Source organism: Varanus komodoensis, unplaced genomic scaffold (genome assembly GCF_004798865.1).
Source record: "Varanus komodoensis strain SLA01 unplaced genomic scaffold, ASM479886v1 scaffold80, whole genome shotgun sequence".
NCBI lineage: Eukaryota > Metazoa > Chordata > Lepidosauria > Squamata > Varanidae > Varanus > Varanus komodoensis.
Window position 1 is genome coordinate 1,935,249 of NW_025336482.1, and position 20,228 is coordinate 1,955,476.

Here is a 20,228-nt window from a genome sequence, read left to right on the forward strand (position 1 = left end):
GTTGCCCTCCTCTGGACCCTTTCTAATTTTTCTGCATCTTTCCTAAAACTTGGTGCCCAGAACTGGACACTGTATTCCAGATGGAGTCTAACTAGGAAAACTAAGATCATGGCATCCAGTTCTATCACTTCCTGGCAAATAGGTAGGGAAGAAATGGAGGTAGTGACAGATTTTATTTTCCTGGGCTCCAAGATCACCACAGATGGTGACTGCAGCCAAGAAATTAAAAGGCGCTTGCTCCTTGGCAGGAAAGCTATGGCAAATCTAGACAGCATACTAAAAAGCAGAGACATCACCCTGCCAACAAAGGTGCGTACTGTCAAGGCGATGGTTTTCCCAGTTGCAATGTATGGCTGGGAAAGCTGGACCATAAGAAGGCTGAGCACCAAAGAACTGAGGGCTTTGGATTGTGGTGCAGGAGGAGACTCCTGCGAGTCCCTTGGACTGCAAGGCGACTAAACCGGTCAGTCCTGGAGGAGATCAACCCTGACTGCTCTTTAGAAGGTCAGATAGTGAAGATGAAGCTTGAATACTTTGGCCACCTGATGAGAAGGAAGGACTCCCAGGAGAAGAGCCTGATGCTGGGAACAATTGAGGACAAAAGAAGAAGGGGGCGGCAGAGGAGGAGGTCACTGAAGCAGTTGGTGTGAGCTTAAGTGAACTCCGGGAGATGGTGGAGGACAGGAGGGCCTGGAGGAATGTTGTCCATGGGGTCGCCATGGGTCGGACACGACACTGCAACTAGCAACAACAGCGACTTCTTCAGATTTGGGAGTAATGCATCCCAAAACAGAATTTGCCCTTTTGGCAGCCGCATTGCACTGCTGGCTCATATTCTGTCTGTTGTCCACAACATGTTCTGCCATGACTGCTGCACAGATGTGGACAGCTTTGGAGCCTGGCAGAAAGTCACCAGGGCCTTCCCTCCTCTGTGAGGGCGGCTGAAGGCAGTGCTTTCCCACAGAGGCGATGGAGGAAGCACCGCAGACGGGAGCAGCTTGTGCATGTGCAGAGCCAAGTGCGAGACACACCTCTGCCACCCCCAGATCTGATATCTTTAGGGTTCCATTGGTTGTTAGCAGGAGGTTCCCCGGTTTGATGTCTTTGTGGACGATCCCTTGGCTGTGCAGGTATTCCAAGCCGTCTATAAGCTGGCAAAAGTACCTGAAGTGGAGGGGAGGGAAAGCAGCGGAATTAAAAGGACGAAGATACAAATTCGCCGAGATCTTGCGCCGCTGAAGAAACAGGCCTATACCTCAGCGAGCAACCCCTTCTGCTCTGCCTCGCCCACATCACAACTCTTATCATGAGCCTCCAGAAGTCACGTCTGGTGTGGAGACGCCCAACCCCGCCAGTGGCCCTGCAGCGCATCTGGTGCGCACCAGGTCAGGGAAAGGAGGAGGTTTACGTTCCTTGCGTACTCACCCGTGTGCTTGAAAGACCGGAAACTTTTTGTCAGGGACACTGTCCAGCATCTCTTGCATACCACACACACAATACTCCATCACCATATACGTGAGAGGCAGAGTCAAGGAAGCACCTGGGGGAAAATCTGCCACACAGAAGCGGCCTCGTTCCAGGCCAGGCTATTGGTCCTGCCTGCAGCAGGGTCCCAGCCTCGTGGGCACCGGAAGGTCTTCCCGATCACCGCTCCCCAGGGCTTCTACCCACTGCCCAGGGCTCAAACGAGGCACCTTCCAAGTGAGGCCTGTCCCAAGACACCTGGCTCACCACCCTCATGGTGGGCAGCTTCCCACCATGTTCAAACGTGGCAAGATGCGTGTCGGGGACGCTTCAGAACTGCCCCAGAAACCAGCAATGAATTGCGGGTTCCGGGGTGACTTTGAAGCCGCTGCCTCTGTGGATTTTGCTGGGGCTGCACCAGACAGGCGGCTGCGTGCCGTGGGGGCGGCTAGGCAAACCACGCCAGGCTGAGGTGCGGAAGGAAACCGCTACAGCTTCTTTTCCCGCGGATCATCCAAACACGGCCCCTGAGACGCACAAGCCCGACTGCACACTCCTTCTGCCCCAAAGTGGTGCCTGCAAAAGAGAGAAGTGGCGAAGTGGGCCCGTGGGCCACCTCAAAGTCCCGATGGGCTGCCGACAGGGCAGGAGGGCAGTTCGCCTGGCTCCCCGGCCCTTCCCAGAGACAGACGTGCCAAACACATTTTTATTTGTTTTCTTAAAAAGCAAGCAAAAGCCCAAAAGAAAAAGAAAACCGAATGGGCAGTGGGGGGAAACAAACAGACTAGGCCCCAGGGCCACTACTGGCCCAAGAAGATGACTTGGCAAAAGGGTTCTTCAGTTCATTTTGTGACGACCCCAGAAGGGGCCATGTGCTATCGGAAGGGGAGAAAAACAACAGAATACCCCCTGTGAAAAATCCAGCAGAGGCACGCAAAGGATATATCTTCTGTTTCTCTTCATTATACAACACATCGACTAGCTGGATAACGTTTTTGTGCCGTAACTGCCGTAGGAGCTGTATTTCCCTAGAAGGGCAGAGAAAGAGAGAGGGAAATAGAGAGCGCACATCTGAGCAAGCTGAACTCCCCCTCTGCTTCCAGCAACAGCCCAGTACAAATAAGTTCCATTTTTTTGGTTTTGGGCACATGCGTGGCGTTCATGGCAGCTTCGTCGCTGGAGTGACCACAAGACTCGCCCTCCATCCCAACACAGTTCGCACGGGTGGCATCAAAGTCAGGCAAAGGTCTGGTGCTATCTCCAGCCCACTCATCCTTCACCGCAACACAGCTGGCAAATGATCTGTCATTTGACTACGGTCCGATATTAAAGGAATATCTGAAGTAGGCAAGTGACAGGAAATGGCTAAAGTAGAATTCAAGAATTTCAACTCTATTTCTTGTGGTTTGGTTAAGAACAAAGGAGCTTTAGAAGAAGAAGAAACCCCATACTACTTATATTAATAGGCTTGCTACTGCTTTGATGCCTCTGGTATCACCCAGCTATGCTTTCGGCATGGCAACTGTTAAGGAAACAGGTGATCCCTTGCAGAGCTGGACACAAAAAGCATCCTACAATGCGCAGCGTTCCTGGGAACGCTCGGAAAGGGACAGTCTTTTCCCCGTCGAAAGAGGCGTTGGGCAGCGCCCTCCAAGTGCTCACCACTAAGCGGCCCAGGACTCCTGGCTGGTTTTGTCACGAAAGACGAGCATGACAGCTGTGACCTAGCTTGGGGAAGCAATCTCAAGGCAATGCTCTCCGTGGCTCTTGCTAACTTTGGGAGGGTGGGTTCCCATGGCTCCCCAAAATTATACCAGTATTTGAACACTGGAAAGGTTCGCCGCACTGCCTGCTGGACCCGAATAACCCGCTTGCCATTCCTCCAGCAGAGACCAAACAATGCAATAGGTCATGCTAGGACTGATGGAAGTCCCACAGGATCTGGAAAGGCCCACCGTTTCCCCATCCCTGATTTAAGACCTGACTGTTTTAACTGGGGTTTTATTATTAGCTAAACTTTAGGACGCTGTGTTTAAAAAAAAAATTTTTTTTTACACTTTGTGTTGTTAAACTGTCCCAAGATTTCGGTAATGGGAAAGTCTACAAATGTGTTTTTTTAAATAAGTTTTATTTGAAATTATAATCCTAAAAAGAAAAAAAAAGAAGGAAAACTACAAACAACATCCATCATCAAAAACATTGAGCCCGCTGGGTCAGCCCCCACACCCTTCTCTTTCCATTTGTGATAACTTAAAACATATTTAAATCTATGCGAAGTCCCCTTTCTCTAGCCACTAATAAAAAGAGTCCCAAGTTTGCTAGAAGCCAGGTCTACAAAAGTTTAAATAGGAAAATAAAATAAAAAGGGGGAGGATGAAGGCTCAGGACTTCAAGGAGGACCCCTAAGCTGCAGCACTCCACCGCCTGACGGATGAGCCCCACCCTACACAAGACACTCGGGGCCCTCCCAGCCCAAGAGGCTGCGCGCACACGCTGCCAGCCAGCTGCATGCGACCCACGTGCAAGACACGACAGCAAGAGCAAGCCCCCAGCTCCTCTCCCCAGCCACTGGCCTGCACAGCTGCTGCAGACCAGGACTCAGAGCCACCGAAGGCTCTCCTCCAGGCGCTGATCTAACCCCCGGAGTGGCACAGGGGTTAGAGTGCCGGATGGGACCCAGGAGAGGGGGGTTCCTGTCCCCACTTGCCCATGAAGCTCACTTGGTGACTCTGGGCCAGTCCCTGATGCTCAGCCTGACCCACCACACAGGGGGGTTGTGAGGGCAAGAAGCAAGCAGGTGTGGGAATACAATCAATCTATATATTTAAAGCTGTCCAGATGGGTAGCTATCGCTGTGTGCAAAGAAGGGTTTCCTTTCGTCTGTCCTAAATCTCCTGCTAATCAGCTTTGTGGGATGACCCCAATCCATGAGGGGTCGGCCAGCCCCTGCTTGCCGGGCCTTGCAAAGCCTCTGTCTCCAGACCTGGGCTCCCAAGTCAGGGCAAGCCACCCGCAACCTCCTGATGCCTTTTCAGCATCACGATCTTGCATGTTCAACCCCATCTGCTTCTGAAAACAGTTGCGCTGAGCTCACTGGCTCCCATGGCACTGCTCCGGGATGCCCCTACCCACTCTCACACCCACCCCACCCCTTGGAAGAGCAGGCCACAACAGACTGAAGGCCCCCCAAGGCTAGTGCGCTCCAGATGCACTGGACTGAGCCCATAACAGTGAGAAGGAGAAACCACTGGGAGCCTTAAATGCCATGAATTTGCCTGTTCTCCCTTTAAAGCCACAACATCTGGCTCTGCAGGCCCAGGGCCATTTCTCCCTCGCCTCCCAAGCCCCGTCTAGCCCATCATCAGACAGTAGGATGGTCTCCCAGCTCAGAAGGCCCCAAGTTTCAAAGTCTGGCCTCCAGCAAGACAGTCACAAGGCCGAGCTCCTCTGTTGATAGCAAGGGCACGACGTGGACTAGGCTCTGCGTGCTGAAAGCCAAGGAAAGAGGGTGAGGGGTCGCGGAAGGCCGGACCCCAGGACGAAGCAGCCTTGCTGTCTGGAGAAAGGCCCCTGTGGCTACAAACACCCACCAAGGCCGCTGAGGCTTGTGCTGCCAGCTCTTGGCTACATCCCCTCCCATTCCTATTCCCATTCCCATCCCGCAAGCTCGAAAACAGGAAGAGCCACTCTGTGCTGTCAGCTAGGAAGAGAGAACATCGGACCACAGAGCTGCGGAGAGAGATGGGGGCAAGCACACGGCTCCAGCTGCCAAGGCCAAGCAAGCCAGCCACACAGCACGAAGGGACAGATTGTTCCTTTGGGCAGCTTGCTGTCTTTTCCGGACACGCGCCTCCCGCAACCTCCGCCACACCTCCCAGGAGGAGGCTGTATCCACATCCAGGCTCTCTTCCTGCGCGGTGAGGGACGCGGTTCTGCTGCTGGGAAGGCAAACACCAGGGAAGTGGGAGGCAGGCAGACTCGGAGCCCAGCCAAGTCACAGTCCCGTTTGCTCGGGCCTTGCAGGGGGGCTGGACTGCGGAAGACACTCCAGAAGCGGACAATGACACCTGCTAGCCGGTGAAGCTGCATGTCTTGGGCGGGGGGGGGGGGGGAGTAGGCGCAGGGAAAAGGAAAAACAGATGCACAAGTTGCTATCTGACCTGGGGAATTCGTGTGATCAGTAAACAGAAAGGAAAGTCTATCTACCCATCCATCCATCTGCTCATCAGGGCTACAGCACTGAAAGTACAAAACCCAGAAGCTTGAAAATTGGCACGCATTCTTCAGGGGCCTGTCGGGTAGGCCCTTCAAGGCTGCTTTTAAAATGAGCAAATTAAGTGCGCCCAATCAAGTGGTTGAACCTCCCCAGGCAGGAACTTCCTTAACAGCACAGCCCTGCACGCCATGCTGTTTGCTGGGGGGAGGTGACAGGGCAGGGAGGGGCGGGGGAGTCGCAAATGAGACCTTGCCCACGTCTCCAGCCCAAAAGGCACTCACAGAAAATACAAGCTTTCATCCCCGTGTGACCAGAAGGGTCAGGCTAGCCTTGTGCCCGATACAAGAAAGCCTTCCAGCAGATCTGCACATCTGCCCAAGCTGGACATGTGACACCCTCCTGCCTGAGCGCAGCCATGTCTCCTGGCACCCCTAGGTAGGGCCCCTGCCAGGGTGCACCCCAGTAGCCCCCAGGCCTCTGTCCTCCCATCAAGGAAAGGCCGCTCCACCGTGGGGGTCAGGGAGGGGGCAGGCATCTCACTATGCCCCTTGGCCTCCTCATTTCCCCTTCTTTCAAACTGGATCCCTGCCGTCCAGTGATGGAAGACAGTGCTACGAGCTTCAACCACAGGAACATATTTACATTAATGCATCTTAGACAGCAACACAATCCTGAAGTACACACCGCCAGGGCCGTTTTGGTATGTGTGCCGTGTTTCCAGTGTCTGCGCTCCTCCAGTGCTCCGGTGCTGACAATGCACAATTGCGTCTTCTATTTGTGTGTGCATTCTCTCCCTGTCAGAAGGGCAGGCAGACCACGGTATCCAAAGGTGCCCCACACCACCTACCAGAAGAAGAGCAGCCCTGATGCTCCCTGAGCGGAAATGAAGCAATATCCTCACAGTGCAAGCCTAACGTTAACGTCCACTCAAGGCAGGACAAAGGGAACTCCAGGCTGAAAACGGAGGATGGTCTTGCGAAAGGCCTTCTGGGGAGGTTGCTTAAGCTTCCAGGGTTGCCACAAAGCACAGGTAGTGATTTTGTTCGCTTGTTTAAATGCGGCTCCCTTACAAAAACTGCTAGGCTGAGAACTAAAGGGGCATTTTGACGCGATGGACAGCGAGCTACAGAAGTGTGCATCGTAACAAGGGAAGAGCCAATGATCCAGAGGATCCTTCGCCCTTGTAACAACTCTCTAGCTCTCATGAAAACTAAAAGAAAGCAGGTTTCCGTGAGGAAGACAGAAAGTCTCTTTATACCATGGTTGGACAACATGTGCCTCTCCAGACATTGCTGGACTGGCGTTCCCATCTACCTTCACCACTGGCAATGCAGGCTGGGGTGCATGGGAACTGCAATCCAGCAATGTCTGTGGGACACAAGCCACCCAGCAAAGGCTATCGCAGGGCCATCCGTCTTCCTTCTATCTATCCCTGGTCTCTAGCGCCAGCAGTACTTTGTCCGACACATTTAAGAAGCCAGAGCAGCCCTGCCGGGTCAGGCCCAGCGGCCAGGATTCTGTTCACACCACAGCCAGCCACACGGTCACAGGATGGGAGTGCAAGACACCCCACAGCCCATGCTCCCCAGCAACTGGTGCACACGAACATGCTGCCTGTGAACCTGGAGAAGTCGCAGAGTCATCCAGACGATCTGCTGGGAATGACCCACTATTAAAGCCACTCAAATTGGCCACCCCCACTACATCTGATTCCACCGCTTAGCTTTGTGTGGTGTGAAGAAGCCCCCCCTTTCAAGGAATGACCCCATTTGGGTTTCAGGATTAAGGAGGGGACACTTCTCTTTCTACTTTCCCCACGCCTGGCCTCATGCCTCTCTTTATTCACTTTTCCCTAGGCCAAATAATCCCAGGGGGTCTCATTTCTGCAGGGACCTTCCTTCTGGGGCACAAGATAATGCAAACAAGATGGCAGGATACACATCCGAGGCTCCCGCAGGATGCAAAGCAGCCGCTGGAAACACATGAAAGGCGGAACAGAAAAGCTCTTCCCACCCCAGCAACTGAAGATGCTCCAAAGCCAGGCTTCCTCTGGTGGGAGGCACGACCAGAGCGACATGACAGCCAAGTTTCTGCAGCTCTCCTCCCTCCACTCCTGAAGTGCTGCAGGCAAGAGATGGAACCGCCATCCATTGGCCACATGCTCGGGGAGGAGAGTGTCTGGGGGAGCCTGCCCTGCAGAGGGCCAGGGCAGGTAGCAGACGTCCCCCGCCCTGACCTGCCCCTCACCCAGTTCTGCACAGGGACGGTTTGCAGCTCTGGTGTGCTTGACAGCAAGGGTGTCGAGTGTTGCACAAAATCTGGCCACCCGCAAAGAAAAGTCGCATCATGTCCACCATCTGGGCAATGGTGCGAGCAGTGTCTTCACTGCGTTTGCTTATTCAATTGCTATCCCACCTTTTCCTCTTTCAGGGAACCCGGGGCGGGGGGCCTTGTGCAACCCCCTTCCTCTCCATTTTATCCCCACAACAGTCCTGAGGAGGAAGTTGGGCTAGCCCAGAGCCAAGCAACAAGCTGCATGGCCAACTAGAACCCTGGCTTCCCCATCATCACACCATCTGGCTATTCCGCACATAAGCAGCCATCAGAATTGGACCAATATCTGTCAGGATTTTAGGTTGAAATGAACCAATTTGTTGACCGATCGCCTAACAACTGGCCAGAGTATTTATCCTTCAGGATGCGAATTCAAATTTGGGATGAAACCACCAAATTAAAAGAAAATGGCAGGATTAGGGAATGCAAGGCCTCGGTTTAAATCCCCCCACTCGACCCTAAAATGCACCAGGTGACCTTCGGACACCCTTTCTTTCAGGACAAGCTGCCGCTGCTGCTGGGAAGAGAAAACGAGAAGCAGAGGACATGGAATGCTTCTGTGGGATCGTTGTATGTATTACACGTTACCAAGGCACAGGACGGTTTTTGCAGGATGGAGGGAGATGCCCCCCAGCCCTTCCTGCCACAGAGGCCTTTCCCCCAACCTCTCTGCTCCCTCACCGCCTGAACTTTCCCTCTCCGGGTGCAGTGAGGTTTCAACCACCGTGGTGGCCCAGCACAGAGTGCCGTTTCGGACAAGATGCCACGCTCCACCATGCCTGCGACCGCTGGAGAGTTCACACAAGGTCTCACCTCTTCTGTTTACCCTCACCGTGACAAGGCAGGATGCCGGAGTCTGGCCAGTGGCCAAGCACAGCTAGATGGCCAAACCAGCAAGGCAGAAAAGGGGAGGAGGGGAGCAGAACAATAACGCTTCTCCCGAAAGACTAACGTTTCTGCTCACCAGCGGGGAAGCTACCGCAACCCCAGCTGGCCCTGGCTGCTCACTCAGATACACTGCTCTGAGTTTGGTCTCTCTAGTGCCTCCCACAGTGGAACTGAAGGTGGCACCGGGGGAACCCTTCGTGATCGCACTGGGTCCCCTGCCCCAGTAGACAAGCATCGTTACGACACTTTCGCAGGCATTTAAAAGATCGCTACAATAGAGAAGGAACCTTGTGGGGAAGCCCTTGACAGGGGATTGCCACATGCGTTCTGAGCATCTCCAAGGCCCATGGAAGATGGCGCATTATTATTCCATGACTACTAGGATGCCGTACCACTCAGACCCAAAGGGGTCATCCCATGAAACTGACTGGTGTGGGACATTTAGAACAGAAAAGAGAAGGTACTTCTTTACACAACACAGAAGTTCATGGAATCTGCTATTATGGGCACTGGTGATGGCTACCCATTTGGGTGGCTTTGAAGGGCAATTGGACAGGTTTATGTGGGAGGGGGTATCCGAGGCTACCAGATGCATGAGGCCTGCATAGCTCAGCGGCTGAGGAGCTTGGGCAGGGCATCCTGCACCCATCCTGCCTGAGCGATCCTGTGGCCGGTTGGTCTGCTGATGCCTGTACGGAGTGCTGGACTGGACAGACCTTGGGCCTGATCCAGCATGGCTGCTCTTCAGTGCTGTGTGCACTGCTGAGGCTTGGTTTGTGGGCAGGGATCTCTTCCTCACGAGTAGGGCCACGGCAGGATTAAATCCCGCACTTCTGTTAGCCAGAAGGAGCTGTTCTTTGCCAGGAAAGTCGCAACAGACGCTGCATCCTCATGTCCCTTCACCAATCCCACCCACGCACGCAGAGCCTTATTTAAAGCTCTCCCGTTGAATCGTGTCTCCTTGTTCTAAAAGCAGTTTGTCTGGTCTGCGTTGGAAGGTGTGACACCAGGTGTCTTCAGGTGCTGACACGCTATGAATAGAAGACACCTATGAGGAGGGTTTGGTTTGATTAAATATCACTTGCTGGTCTCTTGGCACCTGAAAAAGTGCTTATTTAGCTCTGAATGTCTCCCTCTCTACTTTCTCCACACCTGGCATCATTTTAAACACCTCCATCATGGCTCTTCTTCCTCACCTTTTCCCCCCCTGAGCTGAACAGTCCCAGTTGCTGGAGCCGCTCCTCACAGGGAAGCTGCTCCAGTCCCCTGATCCTTTCTGTTGCCCTTCACTGTACTTTTTCCAACTCAGTAAGGTCCTTTTCCAGGTAAAGCAGCCAGATCTCCTCCTATGCAATCTTTAGAAGAATAATTAACCCTTCAGTGTGATGTGAAAAGGGCTCTCTGGAGTTAGAGGAAAGAATTCCTGGGATTTGAGGAGCAGTACAACAGGGCAGGACTGTGGGCCCACCCCAGCTCAGGGAGCTCCAACTACACAGCTCAACCTTCTCATTCCGGGGACCCTGCAGATGTGCTGGATCACAACCCCCAAGGACCTCCCAAGAGCCAGGCTGTCGTTTTCAGCACTTGCACAAAGGCGAATATAGGAGGGAACTGGGGAGGCTGCCAGGCAACTAGATGCCCAGAAATTCGGCATGATGAGCTTCTGGAAGATTCTCTCAGCCCCGTGCAGGGCTAGAAGAGAGGGAGGGTCTTCCGAATCGGGCCCAGGGTGCACCTAGGTCAGCATTCTGTTCACACCAGCGCCACCCAGCTGCCTGTGAGCAGCCCATAACCAGGGTGCAAATGTATCCTCCTGGTCCATGCTCCCCGGCAACTCTGCACTATGGATGTGTTGGACTGCAACTCCCAGCATACACTGCAGCCGGCTGTGTTTAGTCGCTCCAGCGGCACCGATCAGTATTCCAGTCACACAAACATAGGGAATTGTGCCTGTGTTCAGCGTGTGGGCATGGAGGTCAGGATCCTTCGCTCAGCAAAGAAAACAACATTATTATGCTGGGCCGTGTCTCTTCCTTGCACACTGGAAGTGATCTGTAGGTCATGAAACCGTTTTAGAACAAGGTAGAAGAACCCATCCGACACCGACAGGGACAGAATACAGGAAGTGCGGCAGTTACTGCCTTAGAATCACAAAACTGTGAAGGGGTCAGAAAGAAAGCCCTGATGGGAAGGGACGGGCGGGGGGAGAAACCCTTTGGAAGAATGCCAGATGGCTGCCTAGCAAACACAGGACTAAAACTATGTACAGCAGGATGTGGCTGGCTGATAAAGAGGAGTTAGTCAAAGCACACCGCCACCATGGCCATCTTTGATTATGCTTCAAGAAAGTCATACATATTTGGGTTCCCCCCCACTCAGAACTGAGAACAGCCAGTCGATTTATTAAAAATATTTATATCCTGCTTAATCCACACTTGGAAGCCGCTCAACCCCAAGGAAGGTATCTCTGAGCCATCCAAATCTACCAAATGTTAAATCAGTTGGCTTTTTAAAAGCACAATTCAAAATTAGACGTGTTAAAAGCTATTAAAAGCAGGAAAGGAAAGATACAGACTAAACACATCTGCCTGTGTCTACAGGGTGCCAGTAACACCTCAGTGCTAAGTATGTCTACTCGGAAGTTAGTCTCATTTTTGATGGAAGCGACTCCCCAGCAATGCTGGCAAGGAACAGGGTCTGAAAGGCAAACATGAAAGCATCTCACCACCAACAGACATGCATTCTCCAGAATCTTTTAACAGCGAGAAAGAAACAGGAAGATGCAGAACTCGATTTCCAACCCACGACAGACCACCTGCCTACTGGGCTTTCACGGCTGACACGGTGCAGCTCACGCCTTACCACTACGCCTCTCAAAGACCACACACAGCAAGATACATGAGGGAAGCGGGGCTGCTCCACCAGCTCCCCGAAACACACGTCCCCCCTCTTTGCCCCTCCCTTTCACCTCATGTGCTGCACCAGTGTCAGAGTGTAAACCTCTTAGGAGCCTTTGTCACTGATGAGCAGGATCAGAGACGCCGGCCAAATGAGCGAGCCGGTGCTACAACGGTCCAGTGCTGCCAAAGGCAAGAGCCAGGGTGAAATTTACCCGCTAAAGACAGGTGATTGGAGAACGACCTGTCCACAGTCTCCCAGCTCAGTCTCTGTGCTGTCCCACGGGCCAAGGCACCCCTCGGGCACAACCTTCAGATCAGAGTGCACTTATCTCAGACGTATCTCTGCATCTGCCCCTAGAAATGGCCTAAACTGACTCAAGGTGCCACAGATGTTAACCTCGGCTTTAGAAGGATGTTTAACAAAGGAACCAGAGCTAGACTTCCTTTGCTCTTGTTTTGTTGCCACACTTCCTCTACGTCCCAAACAAAGTTTTAGATCCTGTCCTCATGGGGGAAACTGCTCTGGTCTGCAAAAAACGCGGCTTTGCCTCGTATCTCACAATAAGGGAGCTGCACTGCCAATGGTGGAGTTTGCTCTTCTGAGCTGTAAACGTTGGCATTTGTAAATGTCCCTCTCAGGAATGACAAATGAGCTTTACTGATCATGAAGTGATCTTCTGTGCTTCCCTTTTGTTGTTATTTTTTCTGCAGTTGTTGTTATAACCCATGACTGCAACAATAAATATGACCTATAGTGGTTCACAGCAAATGGCCGAGTGAAAATTGTGCCTCATAGGTCAGGAAAGGAGCAGACACTGAGACAGGCCCGGGCGCAGTGCCAGAGCCCCTGCCTGCGTGCAGAAGGCCCCCAGAGAGGCGAGCAAAACCCGTTCGTGAAGCCCTGGAGAGCTGCCGCCGCCACCTATCAGCGTCAGTCATACTGGGCTAACTGGATCCAGGGCTGACTCAGCCTAAGGCAGCAACAGTTCCCGACTCACAGTTCTGAGCTGTCCACAGATGAAAAGCCCACCAGACCGACTGTCGTGCCTGAAAGTGAATTTTAAAAACTGGCCAACCCCAACTCCCATATGGCTTATGCCGCTTATCACTGGCACTCGCTTAGGCGTTCCAAGGCGAGTCTGTTGACTAGGAGCTGCCCATACACTGGGGCAAGCTGAACTTCCCATCCCGAGAAGCCCTCAGAGTCTGTTGTGAGCTTCTTTCCCGGAGAGAAACAGGAAGTCGGAAAAGAACAGTGGAGAAGCTTCCTCCAGGGAAAGGAGACAATGCAAGGACAGAGAAGTCCAGGCTTTTAGAAGAACCAAAAGATCGTAGAGTTGGAAGGGCCCAAGAAGGCCATCAGGTCTCACCCCCTGGGAAAGTTACACTGGGGATGTCCAAAGCCCTGGCGCCTGCAGGCAGCTGTCAAAGCAGCCTCGCCCCCCCACTCACCTGGGCAAGGCCAGCCTGGCCAACCACTCCCCTCGGCCACCTTCCACCCAGTTTCCTCCTTGAATTGCTTTCCCATCACTTGAAAATAAGCCTTTGTATTAGTCCAACGACGTTGTGGAGCCCACTGGAGCTCCGACACCAATGCCACAGCTGCCTGAGACCCAGCAGCTCTGGGTGCGGTACCAGTAAGGCCATGTGCCCCTCTCTGCCTGCCTGCGAGGCAAGCCACCCCACACCAGTGGGGCTCGTCACACTTGCCAGAGCCAAGCCCATGTGAGCCACCCATGCCCGGTGTAGGCTTCTTTGCCCCTGTTCGTGTTCTGCACCTAGGTCAAGCTGACCTCTTGACACATCTTGACACCACTAGGAGAACATAAAGGGAATCCCACAAGCCTAGAGTCACCCTGCCAGAAAAAGTGCTTGGCTCTAAGCGGCCGTTGCCCTGGGACAGGAGAACGAAGGGGAAAGAATGTGCCCGTGGCCAAAGGGACAAGCGCCACCAATTGCTATTCAAGCAGCAATGGACACCCAGCCAGGCTCTTAAATCACTACCTTGTTCAGGCCTGAAATAACAGATCCCCGTCTCTCTTGCCCTTTCCTTCAGTATCTTATCACCGCAGCTTAGAACTCTGGGGCAGCCGCTGCCTCCTGTTTATTTTTTGATCTGAGAGGCAGATCCCAAGTGGGATAAACATGTAGTAAACATGTGCCGACCCACCCCTGGTCAAGAGCACTGTGGCATTTCCCCAGGGCTGGGAAGAAAATGTTGTGGCTCATCTCCCAGATCGGAAAGGCTCTGGGGCTGTCAGGGCCAGGATACAGCCACGGACAGCCGTACCCAAACTCCCACAACCTGGGAGACTGACGGAGGCCAGTTGGGGCAGCTGGGAACTCAATCGGAAGGAGCGAGAGCACCGCAGACAGAAGGCCCTGCTCTGCTGACCAGGCAAGGGCAGAAGGACGCGCTTCTGATGTTTACACCACACCTGGCCAATCAAGAGGCCCCGTACCGCCCTGCCAACTGCAGGAGTGAGTACTGCACACCAGGACTCTGGTGCCTAAGCATACACTGGCCTTCCACAGCCTGATACCCTGCAGGCAGTTCAGTCTTCCGTGTCCTTCAGCCCCAGGCAGCATGGCCAAAAGTCAGAAACGTGGGGAGCTGCAGTCCACCACACACACCACGAGACGGGCGGGAGGGAAGCTGACATACACGAATATCGGCGAGGCCACTGGTCAGGGATTCTGGGAGTGGCAGTCCAGGGCATCTGGAGGGGGCCATGCAGCTTGCACCTTGCCCCTACCTTCTGGACTCATAATGGGAATCCCCTGCTCTGCAGGACCTTTACCACGGCTGGAGACCCTTGTACAACCTGCAGCACAAAACCAGCGTCGACGCCACAGCGGCCGGTCAAAAACCATGCTTTTCTAAAGGGATTATCGACCATCTCTCAAGCCAGCAAGCCCATGCCTTCAGCCCCTGTGCCGTTGCAAATTACTCCCTGGAAGGAAGGGCTGCCATGTCTCTTGAACCATTACGCCCAGGGTTTTTCTCTCTGTCCACCCCAAATACAAAGCACCAGAAACTCCATCTGGAAACGGACACGGGGAGGGAAGCCACCACCTGCACATGCCCCAGTCCCCAGTTGAGGGACGAGACCCCCCCGGCCCAGATGAAACCACAGAAGACGACCTCGGAGAAGCAGGGCTGGAAAACCTGTTCTCCTTCGGCAGCAGCCAGTTAGACACAGCACGATGTACTTCCAAATGTAAACACTTGGCTGTGGGATAAACAGCTACCAGGGGCATCTCCAGCCCAGGGCTGCATGGGAGCACCGCAGGAGAAGCACTGCCCGACTCAGGCAGCCCCGCATGGGAACTGACCATAGTCTCAGTTTCGTAGTCTGGGGGAGCGAGGCCAAGGCCTGAAGTCACCCAGCAAATCCGTGCCTGAAAGGACATTTGAATCCGCTCCTGGACTGCAGGTTCCTCCTTCAACCGTCACCTCTAATTCCAGTGCCCACCAGCTCCCACAGTTTCCCAGCATCAGCCAGGCGGGCTGGAGCTCAGGGGGACCATCCTGCAGGACACTTGAGTGCACCAGCATGTCTCCCGGATCGTTCCAGTGGCGCTGCATCCAGCCCGGCATCCAGCCCTTTAGGATGGTCTACCCTGACCTGTGGCCCACCTGTCCAGCTGTTGGGGATGTTGTAATCCGACAAGCCTGGGAGGCACCAGGTGGGGTGCCTGGACAGCCCCTATGCCCAGATCCGGGAAGACTCCTTTAAGGCACAAGTCCTTCCAAGGAGCAGTTGCATCTCCCGCCTCGTTTCACCCTTTCCATGATAAAGCACAGAGCAGCCCGAGCAGACGCAGGCCCCAGCGCATCCCCTCGCCCCAGTCGACACTCACTTTTTCACATTGGCTTCCCCATTGGGGATCCGGCGCAGCTTCTTCTTCTTCAGGATTTTAACAGCTCTCCGGCAGAGGGTTTCGGAGTCCAGCATCTCCTTGACCTTGCCGTACGACCCTTCCCCGAGCAAGTCCCCCATCAGGTATTTGCCAATGAGCTTGGCCCGCTTCCGGCGGGGCTGGTAGATCACTTCCGTGGAGTCAATCCGGTGGATGAATGTGTCCATGCCCACAGACATCAGCTCACTTTCCACAAACATGTCCAGCGGCTGCAGCTCATCCGGTTCCATCTTGGAACCCCAAAGTGTCAACTGGTTGTGTGGCAAAGTTTTATAAATCCAGTTCCCCGTACGGACAAGGTTCCCTTTGACTCCCAGCTTCCTCTTCTTTTGTTTGGTAGGGAGGGGAAGAAAAGTTCAGTAGAGGAAAGTAAAGACTTTTTTAGAAGATTGTACAGTTTTAACTTAATGAAAAAAAAACCCTATTAGAACTTTCCTGTCGACCCAGAAAGGTCTGGCTCCTTGTTCCAAAACTACAGGACTACAGTGAACACGAAGGGGAAGACGAAATCAGACTCTCTTTCACTTTCTGATCTCTCTTTTGCTCCCTGGTTTTCAGGTCAGCTTGTCCTCCTATACAGTCCAAACCTTCCCCTTCTTTGAGACCTAAGTCATCTTCGCAAGACTCCAGAGGTCTGAAATCAAAACAGCAAGTGAGTTTCTTTAGGGCCGATCCATTGCTGGCAGGAAGGGCTGTTCTTGTAGTCAAACTGGGACGTGAAGAATCGAGGCTCCCGCCGTCTGCCGCTCTCACCACCCAGGTGCAATCCCTGTCGCAGGTTTTCTCAGCCGTTCGGAAGCTGGAACCAAGTCTCTTTAAAGGAATTTTCAATACTGATTTTAACGGCTTCTCTTTCGTCCTTGATAAAGGTTCGAGGCCTTCCGTGTCTAGCAAGTACTTCCAGGGGCATCCTTCAACCACCTGGGGTCTACCTGACACATGATGTGTCACCCCAACTGCTTCAGGTATCAAGGCAGGTAGGCAATGCAAACCCTTTTCAAGTCTCCCAGAGCTGGGTACCCACCATAAATGGGAAAAGGCTTTGAGGCAAGTTTATACAGATTACTGGCTTCCCCAGAATAAGCAGCTATCCTGAAAAAAGGAAAGAACCCCTAAGTTTCCTGACCTTGGGGAACCCTTCCACTGTTGAATAAACAACTCAGCACCCAGACTTTTCCAAGCACTACTCCAGAGAGACTGATTCCATTAATGAACAGCTCCTGAATCGTCCCCTATTGAAAACAAAACACTGCGCTTGCCTATGTGTTCACTCACATGTATTTAAACCTTCTTCCAAGCTAAAGAGTGGTGGGATATGTGGCAAGCAAAAACCTAGAATCTCAAGCGAATGCCCCCTGTAGCGCGTGAGTGGGAAAGTGGCAGGAACCTAGACCCACTTTTGATTACTGAACTTTACACACTCGTGAATTGTTTCTCCTATTTTTGCAGAGTCCCCTAAACCTGAAACCAAAGTAATTAACAAAATCAGTAATCAAACAAATAAAGTCGCCCTTAATACGGGCTTCCTCTCCCTGGGATTAAAACAGGGAAATAATTCCACCCCTGTACGAAATGTTCACACACCACTGTTCCGTAAGAAGTGTCGCTGCCATCCCATGGCAACGCTCAATGAAAGAAGTGCACCTTTTTTGCAATATGGGATAAGTGTGGTGGGTGCGAATCAGTAGTACAGGTGCCTAATCCCAAATGAACATTCACCCTGCTGCCAAAAACACAGTACTGAGGAATATAACTCCCTCTTCCCCAAAAAAGGATGAACAAGAGAAGGAGGGGGAAAAAAACACCTGAAGCAATGGTGCTCGCCTCAGAAAGCACCAATATCAAGATGATAGTTCTCTACAGGAGCAAGGGGTGATTAAAAAAAGCAGGGGAAAAGACCAGGAAGCTCCCTCCTCAGAAATGTTCCTAAAACTGAGGAGCAAAAGGAAAAAAGAAGGCTATCAATTAATGTGTCCCTCCTCCTAATGAACTACACAGACTCAGGCTTGTTCTCCACAAAGATCTGCAATGAAAAGTGCAAAAGGGAAGGCATGGGAGGAATGCAGAAGGGAAAGGTTTCCTCTTCACAGGCCCTTAAGTGTCGCTCCTTCCCCTGAGAAGATCTATCTTTAAAAAGTGTGGAAGGCTTTCTCCAAGAAGGGTCACTCATCCGCTCAACCCTTGCTCCCTCCGCAAAACCAGAAAAGTGGGGGCCAGATGAAGGACTCTTCACCCCCAGAATACGCCTTAGGAGCACAGCAAGTGGTGTCACTGGTTGGCAGGAGCCAGAAAGAAGAAAAGGGAGGATCGATTAATTAGGCGGACTGAACTTTATAAACAGTGGGGGAAGCTCAGAACCTTTGGTTCTTAGAAAGGGAAGTTAGCTGCCCCCCAGAAAATCTCTAAACAGGAGTCAATAAAGGAGAGTCACTCCCCCAGCTACACGTACTTAACAAAAACAAATTAATGAACTAAATATATTAGATTTCTATAGCTACTCTACCCCCAAACACACACACGGCCACCCTCCAAACCGGAGCCGGGCCCACGTCACGCACACACCCCCTCCTCAAAAAATAAATATATGCCAGCCTCTTATTTCAAGCCCGCTCTCCTCACGAACAGCCACGGCCGAGGCCCGCTTCACACAAGCACGGAGCTGCCCCAGGCCCGCCCCCCCGAAGGAAAAGCAGGCCCCGGCCCCGGCCCCGGCCCCTCGCTGAGGGACAGGGAAGGGGGACCGGGAGGCTGGGGGTGCCGCCGGCTGCGGGGCGAGTCGCGGGGCTGCCCCTCCTCCCGGGGCGGCTGCGGGGCCTGCGCGCTCCCCCGCCTCACGACACCGCGCCAAGCCGCCTGACCGTCCGTTCGCCTTCCCGCTGCCGCCGCGCCGCCGCTAGCACGCCGCCGCCATCTTATTTACCTCCCCCTCCCTGCCCTCCCCCTCCCGCACCGACGCCGCGCGGCTCCGCCCCGCGCGCCCTCCGCGCACGCGCGGCGCCGGCGCAGGCAGCCATTGGCCGCGCAGCCGGGCCCTTTGCCCCACTCTCTCTCGCTCCTTTTCTTGTCTCCGCCTTCTCCGTCTTTAACCCCGCCCCGTAGCTTCCGATTGGCTAGCCACACTCTTCCTCCCCCCTTCTCCGCCCTCCCCCTCCGGCCGCCCCGCCCCACTCGGCTAACGGATGGGCGAGAGGGGCGGGGCGAGGGGGCGGGGCGGACAGGCAAGGGGTGGGGAAGCGGCTGCGGCGGGAGACCCCGCAGTTGCTATGGCGACACATTAGGAGCGGGGCGGCCTTGGCCTGGTGGGGCAGGAAGCAAGCGGCCCCCTGGGGCACAGTTGCAAAACAGATCGCGCAGCGGAGCCGATGTGCACACGCATACGCGCAAAAGAGTGCAGCACGGCCCCCTCGGGGTATGTTGGACTACAACTCCCAGCATCGCGACCTTGGCCCTGCGCGCTGGCTGGGGCGAATGAGGACTGGAGCGCAGAGCTGCCTGGAGAGAGAGAGAGAGAGAGAGAGAGAGAGAGAGAGAGGAGAGAGAGAGTCGTGCATATGAGCCAGACTTCCCTAACCTGTGGCCTCCCCGCACGTGTTGGACTACAACTCCCATCATCCCCGTCCTGGAAGGAGTCGCAGCTCAAAGGTGGCGGGCGGATGCTTTTGGTACGTTGCCCCTGCTTCTGGACTCAGCAGGGCCCGGCCGGACCCCAGCCCTGGGGGCAGAAGGAGCCTTGGGAGCAAGCACCGCTTTATTCTAGTGCACGTTAAAATAAAACGGAGGCGAAGGGCGACACGCTTCCCAAATCAGTCTCGAAAGAGGTACAGAACACATGCATTATGCACTCTCCGCCGTCACAGGCATGATGTCCAGGTGCACAGTGGATACATTCACAACCTGTTCATCCAGACCTTTTGTTATTTCCTTGAAGGAACCCGTTATTCTCCCAAGGGCTTCCTTCCCATACGTCCGCTAATACTCTTCCAACCATTCACACCAGCCTGCGTTTCGACACTTACTGTAATTCATAATGTACTTTGCTACTTTTATTGAGATCTAAACCAGTTCCAGCGCCAGCAACTCTCCCCATTTGCTCTCCTTTGAGAGTTGGCTGCTCTGTCACGGGGGCTCACACAAATCATACTCAGTTCCCCCCTTCTGCACTGCGCCTACTATCTTGCCCTTCCTCAGGCTAACCACATTTGGGGTGTTTTGGGGTGCTGTTAGTAGCAACACCCCAGAAATGCCTGCACGAGCCTTCTTCAACTAGGTGTGCTACAGATGCTTTGGACTACATCTCCCATCTTGTCTGGTGGACATGCTGCCTGGGGTCAGTGAGGTGGCGTTGTAGTCCAAGATGCCTGGAGGGGCCACGGTGAGCAAGGCTGGCCCTATTTTTGCATTTATTTGTTTAGTTTTCTAACCTGTCCACTAAAAACAGCTGACAGAAAATTAGTAGAATAAAACAAACCCCACAAGCATCTGACACTTGATACAGTAAAACC

The 20,228-nt window shown here is 53.6% G+C and overlaps 1 protein-coding gene across 2 annotated transcripts in view; it reads right to left on the reverse strand.

Annotated features, from left to right (window-relative positions):
* STK11 (serine/threonine kinase 11) overlaps positions 1 to 18,408 on the reverse strand; it is a 40,290-nt gene extending 21,882 nt beyond the window's left edge. Inside the window, exons 1-4 of one of the 2 annotated variants that reach the window (XM_044456000.1) lie at positions 15,667 to 18,403; positions 2,409 to 2,492; positions 1,426 to 1,515; positions 1,032 to 1,164 (exon numbers count right to left, since the gene is read on the reverse strand). In XM_044456000.1, coding sequence (XP_044311935.1) covers positions 1,032 to 1,164; positions 1,426 to 1,515; positions 2,409 to 2,492; positions 15,667 to 15,956 — 597 coding nt within the window. In that variant the 5' untranslated portion in view covers positions 15,957 to 18,403. Of the gene's footprint in view, positions 1 to 1,031; positions 1,165 to 1,425; positions 1,516 to 2,408; positions 2,493 to 15,666 lie in introns of both variants that reach the window. The other variant, XM_044456001.1, reaches the window with a different exon arrangement.
* Between the last annotated feature and the right edge of the window lie 1,820 nt (positions 18,409 to 20,228).